The sequence below is a fragment of the Zootoca vivipara genome, chromosome 3 (genome assembly GCF_965207765.1).
Source record: "Zootoca vivipara chromosome 3, rZooViv2.hap1.1, whole genome shotgun sequence".
NCBI lineage: Eukaryota > Metazoa > Chordata > Lepidosauria > Squamata > Lacertidae > Zootoca > Zootoca vivipara.
In genome coordinates this window covers 69,730,343-69,744,462 of record NC_142586.1, presented here as the reverse complement: position 1 = coordinate 69,744,462, position 14,120 = coordinate 69,730,343, and the positions used below count along the sequence as shown (strand labels likewise).

At 43.7% G+C, this 14,120-nt stretch overlaps 1 protein-coding gene across 4 annotated transcripts in view; it reads left to right on the top strand.

Moving 5' to 3' along the window:
* The first annotated feature begins 590 nt into the window (after positions 1–590).
* Positions 591–14,120, top strand: part of LOC118082817 (uncharacterized) — a 53,711-nt gene continuing 40,181 nt past the window's right edge. The window contains exons 1-3 of one of the 4 annotated variants that reach the window (XM_088666333.1): positions 591–1,051; positions 4,764–4,875; positions 9,988–10,104. In XM_088666333.1, the coding sequence (XP_088522459.1) occupies positions 4,792–4,875; positions 9,988–10,104 (201 nt within the window). In that variant the 5' untranslated portion in view covers positions 591–1,051; positions 4,764–4,791. Of the gene's footprint in view, positions 1,052–4,559; positions 4,599–4,763; positions 4,876–4,983; positions 5,101–9,987; positions 10,105–14,120 lie in introns of those variants that run through there. The other 3 variants (XM_088666334.1, XM_060272813.2, XM_088666335.1) reach the window with 3 other exon arrangements.

Below are 14,120 nucleotides of genomic sequence, written 5' to 3'. Positions count from 1 at the left end.
CCACTCCCAGTCACCAGTCTAGCTGCCGCATTCTGGATTAGTTGTAGTTTCCAGGCGACCTTCAAAGGTAGCCCCACGTAGAGCGCATTGCATAGTCCAAGTGGGAGATAACTAGAGCAGGGGTTCCCAACAAAATTTTCTCGAGGACCCCTCATTGAGCTGCTATTGTGACAAGGACCCCCCATTAATTCCTAATCCTAAAATTAAAAAGTGGTTTTATTTATTTTTCAGTTGTTTTCCTCTTTTCTTTATCCTTCTGGGGGGGGGGCCGTTGGTGTGGTGGTGGCTGTGGTGGCGGCGGTGTGATGGCCGTCTGGGGGTCGGTGGGTTTCCCTCTGGAGGGGGGGGGAGGTTTCTACCCTTTCACCTGGGTTGAGGGTGGTGGTGGGGCCCTCTCTTCCCTGTCGTCCCCTCTTCTTTTCTCCTCCTCTGGGGGTGGCTGTATTTGATTTCCAAGCAAAGGGTCTGCTGGTTTCTCTTTAAGGTTTCCATACTCAAAAGAGAGCAGGGCAATTAAAGGCACAAAAGTCACGTCCACTATTGAGTCTGGCAACCCTAACCGCGAAAGGAGAAGAGCCTTTGTTCACAAATGAAAATGTATGACCTCCTACTTCCTCATCTTTCTGTCTCGGAGAACCTGCGGCTCCCCATTTGTTGAACTCCCATCAGTCCCAGCCAGTACGGTCCGTGGTCAGGGATGATGGGACTTGTAGTCCAGCAACCTCGGGGCCACATCCTCACATTAGCCGCCCCGAGTTTAACGCATTCCAGTGGCCGCATAAATATTCATGGAGGAAGATCTCTCTAGGTTTCCTCATGCCTTTTCTTTACCGGGGCTTGGAGCCCCGTTTCCCGGTGAAGCACTCCTTTGGGAGAAGTGAGCGCGGGAAAGAGGCAGGGTCGGCGTTCTCCTGTGAGGCGCTGAGGGCGCGCTTCTCGCCGCCGAGGGCGGTGCAGAAAGCGGACGCAGCTGCGAAGACTGGCGCGCCTCTGCCTCGCGCGGCTCCGGGGAGAGCCGGGAAGCCGCGTCCCGCGCCTGTCGCCTCGCGCGGTAAGTTGGCGCGGGGCGGGAGGGTCTCCTGCGAGAGTCTCTCTGGTCTTGGGAATTGGGCAACTGGAGGGCTCCCCCCCCTCCCGAGAAAAGAAGCCCCTTGCCCCCTTCCTGCCCGAGGTGTGGAGCGGTACAAACCCTGGGAGGAGCAGTGGGATTATGGGGCGCGCGCGTGCGCTAAAAGGCAGAGGGCGCTGCCTTTGGAAAGCTGGTCCCACTGGGTCCAGTTAACCAGTTTCGTTGAATTAGTTAAACTCAATAGTTTAAAAACTGGAATTTTGAATAAATGTGCGATTGTGCTTTGAATTTCACTGGGTGGTTTCCTGGCTTAACGCGTCTTGCAAGCCGCTGTTCTGCTTCTGCCTAGCGTGGCCCGATTTTTTTTTTAAACCAGTAATCTGGTCAGGGGTACTAACTTGAATAAAATATTGAGGCAGGTAACTGGTAAGCCCCGCCTTGCATAATCGATCACATGACAGGGTACACACGCCCTACTTGAATCGCACTGTCCATCAATCTGGGTGTGGGTGTGGGTGTGCAGCATAGCTGCCAAGTTTTCCCTTTTCTCACGAGGAAGCCTATTCAGCATAAGGGAAAATCCCTTAAAAAAAGGGATAACTTGGCAGCTATGGTGTGCAGCCCAATCAAAAATTATATTAGGGGGCTGAAGGGATCTGGCCAATTGAAGGTCTGGGAACTACAGACCACAGTCATTTATTTCAGGGGTTAGGCAGAGCTCAGGCTTGGGGGATCTACTTGGTGGGTTTACTACAACTCCAAGATTCACCAATGAGAGCCTGGTGCCAAAAATACGCACTTTTTAGGTTAAAGAAGGTTGAGCCCAGGAATTTGAAGCAGAGCTGAAATGAGAGCACAGTTCTTCCGCACAGAAACCTCCTCTTTGTTACCCCCAAAGGATTATTCATTGCAGCGGTATAATTTAGAGTGGGAGGGGAGTCGCTTTGTTGCTGTTCTTGTTAAACAATCGGGAGCCAGACATTCTTGCTGATCTGCTGCACATCACCCAGAGAGTTACCATTAGGTCCAGATGATCTAGCTCCTGCCCACCCCATGTCTCCTTCAACACAAGGCTGCCGGAACAGCCAGCCTGGATTATAAGGCACTCAAGTTCACTGAGCTGATGTGAAATCTTTTTTCTCATAGAGGGAATGATTATCCTTCTCCTTGCTGTGGGAGGGGAAGGGCTGTAGCTCCAGGCTAGAGCATGTGCTTTGCCTGTAAAAGATTCCATGTTCAGTTCTCACAATCCTAGTAGCCCTGGAGAGACTTGTGTCTGAAACGGTAGGGAGCCGAGGCAAGGTAGAGAAGGCAGCATCTTGTACGCCTAACCTACTCTCTTGGGATGTCGGGGAAAATAGTATTCCCTGTTGCAAGAATTCTGAAGTTCCATACTACAAACCTTCCAATATTTCAAAGAAGAAAATCGTGACACCCTTAGTTGATTAAAATATCCCTGTTCTCAAACCAAGGATTGATGCCTGAGGATCCGATTGCCACTCTCTCACCCTGCAGTGTTACACACTGTGAATGCCTGATTTACATAGTCTTTGTTTATTCTCTAGTAGCCTTTATCTTTCACTGACTTCTGAAACAGGAAAGGGAATATTTTTCTAAAATTCAAGAATGTTTTTTCTTAAAACTTAAGAATGTTTACCAAAAAGTGTTTAGCAAAATTTGATACATGCAAGTTCAGGTCAGTTTAATGGGGCTCACTGCCTGATGAATGGGTACTAGATTGCAGCCCTGGGTTGTGGTCCTGTACATACTTACCTGGGAGTAATTCCCCAGTGGGCTTACTTTTGAGTAAAGGTAAAGGTACCCCTGACAATTAAGTCCAGTCGTGAACGACTCTGGTGTTGCAGTGCTCATCTTGCTTTACAGGCCAAGGGAGCCGGTGTTTGCTTCCGCAGACAGTTTTTCCGGGTCATGTGGCCAGCATGACTAAGCCACTTCTGGCGAAGCCAGAGCAGCGCACAGAAACACTGTTTACCTTCCCGCCAGAGCGGTACCTGTTTATCTACTTGCACTGTGTGCTTTCGAACTGCTAGGTTGGCAGGAGCTGGGACTGAGCAACGGGAGCTCACCCCGTCGCGGGGCCTCGAACTGCCGACCTTCTGATCGGCAAGTCCAAGTGGCGCAGTGGTTTAAACCACAGTGCCACCCGTGTCCCAAGCTACTTTTGAGTAGACATGTACAAGACTTCATCTCACAGTGGAACTGACTGAACTTGCATAATGGCAGCAAGTTGTTAATGTTGCTACACATTTTTATGTGGGTAGGCCGTGTGTGTGTGTGGGTGAAGAAGGGAAGTTTTCTGCATGTGTAGGTGCGCCCAGCTTTGCAGGTACCATTTAAAACAGTGGGTGTACTGTAAATGAACATACATGCTGGCTTTGTGCTGCAGGCCAGCTCCTTCCCATGCCTCTCTGTCTTCCATCCATGTAAGCAACAGTCACAAGCATACATTCCAGCCAGCCAAATACAGTCAAGGAGAGTGTGAAGCAAGGCCAATGAGGGGGGTTTCCTGGGCTGAAAGTAGGTATGAGGTTCCACACTCTGATTTAAAAGAAGAAACCAAATGGTCATATATACCCTGTTGGATGGCATATTCCAAGCCTCCTCCCAGCAACTCCTTCAGCCACGCTGGTGCCAACCGTTTCCTTTGGACCACATCTGTGATGCTGAGAGGGTGTCTTGTTGTCTGGGCAGCCCAGGACCTCCATACACACTGCCCAGGCTTGCACCGTGGGGAGGTCCCTTTGGTGCTGCTAACACAGCAGTTTGACTTCACCCCTGGAGGCGCATTCCATTGACTCTCTAGCCAGATGGATGTCAACAAGGTATCTCTAGCCAATTCTGAAACACAGCTGTGGGACATTACAGTATTGCAGTCAAACCAACAATTCATGTTTTGCTAGATAGGCACATGAAGGGGCTGAGGCTCATATCGTCTCCTAATGTTCATGCCTCCAGTAGCAACATATGGAACATCATTTCACGAGCTACTTCATAGATGAGCAGCAATTTGAAGTCTACGTTAAAACCCAGCACAATGGTTGTGGCACAGACTGTCCATGCTATACATTTAAAGCACCTCCCCAAGGATCCTGAAAATGGTAGTTAACCCTTCATGGAGCTACAATTCCCAGTGTTCTTAACAAACTACAGTTCCCAGGAATATTTTTTGGGGGGTGCTTTAAATGTATAGAATGTACGCAGCTACAGACAGAATGGGCTTACCTCAATAAGTTGGAGGGTAATTCGTTGTCTAAATGTATTTGAACTAGAACTGCCATTTGTCAAAATTCTTCTATGTGAAGCATAACTCTAAGGAGCATTCAATATTTACTTTAAGAAAACCGTAACTGTACAAAGGGGGGTGACGAATCAATGAACTGCTGCGTAATTATTAAACAGCAGAATCCAGAATTGCAGTCCTTGGGCAGTTTTACCGGCAGCGATGGTGGAGGCAGCACCCTGTTTGTTTAATCTGGTGCACAAACACTTTGAGGACTGGGTTGTTCAGGTAACTAACCTGTTGCTCAGGTGAACAATATGTTGGTTTGGAACAAAAGCCTTTATACAAATGCCTAATGTTGATTTAAGTGTTCGGCTAGTCCGACCTAATTAGATGTGGCAATATTGTGTTCTTTGCAATGTTTAAATTTGTTTACCTTCTTTTCTTTCACAGTACAGTACTTCCCTCACAGTAATGCGATATGGCTACCTACTTGCACCTTTACAAGAAGAGTACACTTCCTCCACTTCTGGATAGGTACCTCCCAGTTAATTCTAGGAATCAGGTAATCTTTGAAAAGGTGCCATTGGCCTTGAATGCTTTCAGTGTAATCATTGGAATCATTTTATGTGAACTCTGGAATAAGTTTGTGTCCTTCCTCTCCTCTTTTTAGGAAAGTCCCATGATATAACTAGTATGTGTTTGTCACATGCTCAACTGATGTTCCTCTTCTCCATTGCAAATTTTAATTGCTTTTCAGCCCAAATTCACTATGTACAAAAGTTACAAGGTAAACAAGGAAAAACAAAAGCACTACTGAAATGATTCCTCTGATTGGTGGCTTGCTGTAAATAGATACAAATTTATGCATAATTTGGGGAGCTTCGGTCATAGCAAACATGGTCATCAGGCCAAAAAAAGGTTAGCTACCTTGATCTAGTCTAATGAAGAGTTCTGGAGACCACAAAAGCATGCACCCTCTTTTGTGATATTTTGGTTGGTCTGATAAAGGTATTGCCCTAACATGGATTTTGGAGCAGGGGGAAAAATTACTTTATAGCGGCGCTGATAACTCTCCCAATGACCCTGTATTAATGCGTTACCTTTATTACCATGAAGGTACATGATGCTATTTCAGTTTCTGGGGTGTTGTCAAAGGCACAGATCTGTATGTAAAAAACTTTTTTTTTTTAAAAAAAGTCATTTTCTACTCTTAAATAACACTTTTAGAGCCAGAACACCTTCAAAGCAAGAGGCAAAAAGGATCTGTTACAAGTGCAAAGAGGATGAAAGTGGCATTCGTCATTCATAATATTGCCATAGTAACGAGGCGATAAATATAGCCATTCATTGCAAAGTGTGGAGGAAGGATGCAAACAGGCCCTATTTATTAACACTGAAGTTAAATGTAGTTGAGGCACCCCTCTTGAGTATTGCAGAAGCAGCAGTGACTTGTAAATCCAGTACCCCCAGGTTTTTAAAGTGCATCCTTACACAATCATTGATAGCTGGAGTGGCCCAGTAGACAGGCAGGTCTTCCCCACCCACTAAAGACAACTTTGGCAGGTGGGCAGTGTAGCAGGACCACCTGCCTGTCAATCATCTGGCATCATAATGTCATCAGATGATTGACACCTTTCAGAAGTTCAAAGGAAATTACTATAGAGCAACCTCCTTTGAAGACTGACTCCTGGTGTGCCTGGCTCCCTTTAGCTGAGAGCTAATGGTCGGTTAGAGGCAACCCCTTTGAAATGGTCTTTGGAGCTTAATTTGGCCAACAGACTGGAGGCTCACCGTGTCTGAGCTTGGGGCGGGGGCAGGGGGGAAATAAGACACATAAATTACAAATAAGCCCCTTGTTACAGCTTTAGGTTCAAGTGGGTGCTTTATCTGAAAAGTGGAAGAATGCTGGAATAAGGATATCATCATATGGCACACATCTCTGATCCCAGTAGGGTGATGTCATCCTAGGAGCCTGCTCAGAAATGCACCCCATTCACTGGAACAGAGATATTCAAATAGTTGTGAAATGTGCTGGTAACAGTGGTAAGGGATGATATTTTTCTTCTTTAAGGCACAGTGTCCCGGTTTTGCCTTGAAAAGTTAAAGAGTTGCACGTACAATCCCTAGAACGAATCTGTCTTTCCTCTATCTGTCTATGCTGTCTCTTGGGGCCCAACCACATAACTAGATCCATAACCAGATCTCCTATGTTAAAAGCAGTTAAAAGCACCTGGGCACTGTGGAGTAGAGCCCTTTCCACTGCACTGTTTTCCTAAATCAAATCCCTCGCTTTCATTTGCCCTGCTGTGGAAGAAACACACGTACCGTTTAAACATTTACCTTTTCCTCTACACAAGAAAGCAGCTTTTGGAATTAAGCAGTAGATTTGTGACATGGCAGAAAGGCCACAGCTGGTACCTTGACTTTTGTGTCAGAGTCTGTCACCACTTAATGCTGCCCATCTGTAGAAGCCTTAGAATTGTAGAGTTGGAAGGGACCACAAGGGTCATCTAGTCCAATCCCCTGCAATGCAGGAATCTTTTGCCCAACACGGGGCTGGAACCCACGACCCTGAGATTAAAAGTCTCATGCTCTACAGCAGGCATCCCCAAACTTCAGCCCTTCAGATTTTTGGACTACAATTCCCATCATCCCTGACCACTGGTCTTGTTAGCTAGGGATCATGGGAGTTGTAGGCCAAAACATCTGGAGGGCTGCAGTTTGGGGATGCCTGCTCTACAGTGCTATTGGCCTGACGCCATTTAATAAACCGGAACCATTGAACTCTGTATTGGCCTAAAGATATGATACAGAGATGCTGAGAATAGTGTGATGGGGTGAGATGATGAGGCATATGATTCTACTTTAGCTGGGACGATGAAAAATACTTTTCGAGCTGCCGCAGCTACAACTTCTCTTTTTAGTCAGGCTCCTTGGCTGCAGAACATCCCTGAGTTTGGCTTATTGATGTGTTCCCTTCATTTTTCTCCTCTCAGTCCAGTGTACTGAACTGCAGACCTTTCATAACTGCAACTCAGTTTTTCTACCATTGTGGGCAGGTTGAACTTCCTGGCTACTTAAAAATTTCCTCCACCACCCTTTCGATTTTGTTGCCTCTGCAGGACTGCTCCATCCCTCTGGCCCCTTTTGTAAACTCTGAGGCTTTACACAAGTAGACCTTTCTTGGAATGGCCAGGATTATGCATGTTTGCAGTGTGTCCTTGGTAGCAAAGAATGACACACAATGTGAGGAGAGTTCTTGCCAATCTGAGCAATGTGCTTATTAAGCAGTATGTTGGTTCTCATCCAGAGACAAAGGTTCCTTCTATAAACAGAAAGGAGAAATCATTTAAGAACTTTTTAAGTTTGGAAAGGTGTCTTATATACAAATAATTTCTCTTTACAAGTCATTTTGTTTTTACTTATATCCTTTGAGCTTCATTTCTTATTATTGTGTTCACTCATATTGTTTTCTGACTTAATTGCAATGCATTTTTTGAGAGAATGAATATGCTCAAGTTTCTGATACTGACAAGAAAATTTTGCCGTACACGTGCTTTCTTAAAAAAGAAAAATGAATTGATTTTCTTATTTAAATGTGTTACCCCAAATTCTTAAGTCATATGTTACTCTTTCATTTATTTTATCTGGGAGCCAGTAGGTGTAAATGATGCTCTGATTCCATTTTTTAAAAATGTAGAGTTGATCATGTATTTTAAATATGGTTTGTTTCTGCTCCTTTTCTCTTAAAGAAGGCTCAGTTTTGCCAGGGCAACACACACCACCAGATTCAGATTTGACACACAACTAAAAATAAATAAATCCCTCTGAACACTGAATTTGAAGACAAGTTTTGTCAACTTCTGTGTACCTCAGATATGCACTTCAAACATGACATGGGCTATTAAAGATATAGCTTCACCCATTCTGTATTGCAGGTGACCAATAGGGTAATGACCTTTTCATTTTTTCTCTCAAAAATTATTTCCTGTAGCACAAATGGATGAACTTTTGCCCATAAATGACTAAAATGAGGCATATTCCATTGAAATATTAAAAAAGGTTACGCACAAACCGTTTTTATTTTTTTTGTATGCCGTTTTACCATTTCATAAAATTGTATTAACAATTCTATATATATTTCGTATCAAATTTGGACACAACACCACATTCCACAATGGGGAGTGTTCTTAGCAACATAGGGTATACAAATGTCACACCTGCGCAAGGTAAAAGCCTCTTTTTGGGACCTCAAAACTCAGCCAGCAGACCCTGCTGGGCATGCTGGGGAAAGAACCTACAGGAGAGGTAGCAAAACATTGTCCTCTAGTGGCGTCTATACTGTTACTGCAGCTAAAAAAAGCTTCCTTGTGTGTTTGATGACCCTATATAATGTTGTATATATGAGACTCTAAAGCTTGGGTTCAATTTTATATCTGCTTACAGTGACTTCAAAAATGGTAAAAAAACTGATAAATAATTTTTTTTAATCATTTAAAATGCCAGGTTTATTTATCCTCGAAGCCAGTGGCATTTCTCACACTTATTTACTGAATTTAGCTTGTAACAGTTAATTTGTGCTTTACTAACAAATGAATTTTATATCCTTTTTAAATGGCCTCTAATTACTTAATTAGTGGTTGGGTTTTCTTGGAGCTGAATTTCCGATCCTGCGTCTTTTCACAGTATTCTGTTTCAGACCATTTGAAAACACAGACCAGTGTGGAACGAACAGGTTTGCCGCTTTTTCCTTTGCCTTCAACATCTGCATGATGGTCGGCAGAAATTCAATCGTTGCTGCTTCTCCTGGTGTGGAGATGGAGTAATAGGAAACTCCAGTAAGACCCTTGTCACTGAATGCAGCTTTGCAAAAAATATCTTGGAGCCTTTCTTGTGCATGTATGTCACCTCAGCATATGGCAGCACATAAGCAGTGGCCTGTGGCATCTCTGCTGGTCCATTTTTAGAGTTTTGGTGTACATCGACTTTATGGAATTGTAAAAAACACCACCACAGTGTTTTCCAAACAGAAAGTGCACCCCCAGGTCAATAGTACAATTTCAGGCCTGCATAATCCAGCGCTATCTACTGCTTGCATGGTTTCAAAATGTTATGTACTAGTCCAGCATCCTGTTCTCAAGTGGCCAACCAGATGCCTATGGGAACCCTGCAGGCAGGATCTGAGCACAGTGGCCCTCTCTCTCCCTGTGGTTTCCAGCAACTGGTATTCAGAAGCCTACTGCCTCTGGCTTAACTGCAACAAGCAAATACAAAAGGCTTGTAAAAACCAATAAGTAAACTCACTTAGGCCTCTAGTTACAGTCCTGGCACAAAGGAGGGCTATTAGAGCATACTTTCCCCTCACTGGACTGCGATGCTGAATTTCCAGTGTTTAAGATTGACCCCACGAGCATCCTGGAGACCCACACAGCCTCCCTTACATATAAAAGAGACCTCAAACCATGCTTTTATTTTTAAATATCTGCATTGCACTTGAAAATACGCTTGCGATGTCTTATGGGGTGGGAGGAAATTTGAGTTACCTTTCAGATGTACATAACATGCTTATATCCTCTAATGCCATGCAAGAGAAAGTGAATATGGTGTTAGGGCGAGAGGCAAATTTAAATGCAATGGCTTCATTTCAATTTTTGTGTACATTGTTTTTGCCTAGAATGGTCCGAACCTGCAAACGATAGAAACAGACGATAAAAGGAGGCCAAGAAACAACAAACATGTTTTAAGTAATGAAGATAAAGATGAGCTCATCCAGCAGTCTCTGCAAGAAAAGGTAACAGTCCACCATGATAAATGATGTGTTTGATGTTTTCTCTACTTGTGAAGGTGCAGCTTAAAATGTGTCCAGAGAAGCTGTTACTACAGGTAGCCCATTTTCTGTATCTTGAATGTGGCATAGAGCCAGTTTCTAAGCTCTGTTTGCTAGGTAGGCATGGGCCCCTACATCATGGCTGATGGGGAAAGACAGAGACTTTTCTACCATTCTGTGTTGTTATGTAAAACAGGAGCATTTGACTAATATGCAGTCATCCCATTCAGTATGCAGGTTCTTCTTCTCATGTCAGACTAATCTGATCTCATTTTTTGACAGAATTACAAGCCTGGTAGATGAAGGGAACACTGTGGATGTAGCCTATCTTGATTTCAGCAAGGCCTTTGACAAGGTGCCCCATGATATTCTTGTAAAGAAGCTGGTAAAATGCGGGCTAGACAATGCTACCATTCAGTGGATTTGTAACTGGCTGACTGTCCGAACCCAAAGGGTGCTCATCAATGGCTCCTCCTCATCCTGGAGAGTAGTGACTAGTGGGGTGCCACAGGGTTCTGTCTTGGGCCCAGTCTTGTTCAACATCTTTATCAATGACTTGGATGATGGGCTTGAGGGCATCCTGAGCAAGTTTGCAGATGACACCAAATTGGGAGGGGTGGATCACACTTCAAAATGACCTTAACAGATTAGACAACTGGGCCAAAGCAAACAAGATGAATGTTAACAAGGAGAAATGGAAAGTACTACACTTGGGCAAAAAAAATAAAAAATGAAAGGCACAAATACAGGATGGGAGACACCTGGCTTGAGAGCAGTACATGTGAAAAGGATCTAGGAGTCTTGGTAGACCACAAACTTGACATGAGTCAACAGTGTGATGCAGCAGCTAACAAAGCCAATGCAATTCTGGGCTGCATCAATAGGAGTATAGCATCTAGATCAAGGGAAGCAATAGTACCACTGTATTCTGCTCTGGTCAGACCTCACCTGGAGTACTGTGTCCAGTTCTGGGCACCACAGTTCAAGAAGGATACTGGCAAGCTGGAACGTGTCCAGAAGAGGGCAACCAAAATGGTCAAAGGCCTGGAAATGATGCCTTATGAGGAACGGCTTAGGGAGCTGGGTATGTTTAGCCTAGAGAAGAGAAGGTTAAGGGGTGATATGATAGCCATGTTCAAATATATCAGGGGTGGCCAACTCCGAAGAGACTGTGATCTACTCACAGAGTTAAAAACTGGCAGTGATCTACCCCCGTTTTTTAGGGGTTCAGGTCAAAGTTGTTGAGCTTTTTTTTAGGAAGGAAAGCCCTGTTTTGGGGGTTCAGGTCTAAGTTTTTGAGCTTTTTTTAGGGGAGCCAAAGTTCTTGAGCTTCTTTGGGGAAACCCAGTGATCTACCACAAACATCCGGTGATCTACCAGTAGATCACGATCTACCTGTTGGACATGCCTGAAATATATAAAAGGATGTCATATAGAGGAGGGAGAAAGGTTATTTTCTGCTGCTCCAGAGAAGCGGACACGGAGCAATGGATTCAAACTACAAGAAAGAAGATTCCACCTAAACATTAGGAAGAACTTCCTGACAGTCAGAGCTGTTCGGCAGTGGAATTTGCTACCAAGGAGTGTGGTGGAGTCTCCTTCTTTGGAGGTCTTTAAGCAGAGGCTTGACAGGCATATGTCAGGAATGCTTTGATGGTGTTTCCTGCTTGGCAGGGGGTTGGACTGGATGGCCCTTGTGGTCTCTTCCAACTCTATGATTCTATGATTCTTAAGATGTGGGTAGAATACTTCAATCATGCTGAGAATACAAGGAGCTTGTATGGATTCAGTTTATACTATGCCATTGTTGCCCTTCCAATTTTCTTTTGCAAGAAACTAAAATAATAATAATAATTTTTATTTGTTGACTGAGTCTTTAAATTGGATGGGTGGGGAGGGTAACCTGGTGTCTTCCATACCTTGTTGAACTAAAACTCCCAAGATCCACTCCCAAGCCGGTGGCTAGAAATTATGTGATGAGTGGCCCTAGCTAAACTGGCATTATTGTTCAAACAGCAAAACAACCAAAAGCCCTGAAGAAGTGTAGAATCCTATATAGTTGTGATCAAGAGTGTCCTTCTGGACATTCTCCAAGTCCGTGAGCCACAAGCAGTTCCTGTTAAGCACTGCTGAGTGAGTGTTTAAATGACCCAAGCAAGCAGACAGAGTAAATTGCATACTCCCTCCCACCCCTCCTGAAAGAAGCAGCTCTCTCAGTGCTCATTCCATGAGACAGAGACATGGGATCAGACCCTGTTCATGTTGGGTCGTTTTACATGGTCAAAAATTGGCAGCTCCCACACTCCTGGAAAAATGATAAAAGAGGGGCATGTAAAAGTAAAAATGGCAGTTTTCCCAAGAGCTCACCAAATTGTTTTCAAATCATTAAAATCAATGCCTGCCTGTCAATTGGAGTAAAACTGTTGTAACTTCCATAGTTGTAACTTCTCAGTTGCTCAATGTGCATTAAAGATAATTTAATTGAGAGATTTATGCTTACCAAATTTTTGCATCTTGATGCTCAGTGGTCCAAAAACTGCTAGAAGGTGAGACGGGTTTGTTTTCTGAATAGTTGGGTGGAACTATTTTGCTTATCCCTCGATAAGGGTTATATGGACCTAAGGAAGGTGATTCAGAGAAGAGATCTGGAATACTCTGCAGAAATACCTTCTTGTATTGTATTGCTAAATGATTTCATGGTTGTTTGTTCATTCATTCATTCGTTCAATTCATAACCCATCTTTCCACCAAGGAACTCGGGGTGGAGTAAATGGTTCTCCCTTTCCCCATTTTTTTCTCAAGCACAACCGTAAAGCTGAGAGACCATGACTGGCCCAACATCACCTAGTCAACTACAGAACCTGTTGTTATAGGAACTGTGGTATCTTCCAGAATCATTCAGAAAAAGTATGATTATATCTCACAAATAGGCAAAGGAATAAAGCTACACACTGAATGAAATTTGGGCTTTTTCATTTAAGCACTCAATAGCACCATCTGTTGGAGGCTCACCATAAGTACCTAGCATTTATTATTTCCACTAAAAGAAGTAAAAAGTTGTTACAGTAGAAGTGACGATGCATCAAAAGAAAAAAGAAGAAACATTTACAAAACACCTTTAAAAACAATGACTCTGACATTGTGCAGTACTGAAGGAATGTCAGTTTTAAGGAGAAATATATGCCAGTAATAAATCTTAGTCTGTGTTTCTTTTGCAACATACATACTGTCATCTAGACTTATATGGAGCAGCAAGTGTTATAATAATGTTTATCACAAGAGAAATGGTGCGACTATTGAAAGGGTTTTTTAAAGAAGCCACACAGCTTCTAGTACATATGCTGCGATGTTTCACAGCATATCCTCTTCAACATGAAACTATACTTTGGTGGGTGTAAGGTTGCATGGTACAAGAAAAAATACGTATTTGGGAATGCATGGATTAAGGGAAGTATAAAGAGGATTTATTGCCATATACTAGGATTTATTGCCATATACTATCAACAACCTCAGATATGCAGATGACACAACCTTGATGGCAGAAAGTGAGGAGGAATTAAAGAACCTTTTAATGAGGGTGAAAGAGGAGAGTGCAAAATATGGTCTGAAGCTCAACATCAAAAAAAACCAAGATCATGGCCACTGGCGCCATCACCTCCTGGCAAATAGAAGGGGAAGAAATGGAGGCAGTGAGAGATTTTACTTTCTTGGGCTCCTTGATGACTGCAGATGGTGACAGCAGCCACAAAATTAAAAGACGCCTGCTTCTTGGGAGAAAAGCAATGACAAACCTAGACAGCATCTTAAAAAGCAGAGACATCACCTTGCCTACAAAGGTCCGTATAGTTAAAACTATGGTTTTCCCAGTAGTGATGTATGGAAGTGAGAGCTGGACCATAAAGAAGGCTGATCGCCAAAGAACTGATGCTTTTGAATTATGGTGCTGGAGGAGACTCTTGAGAGTCCCATGGACTGCAAGA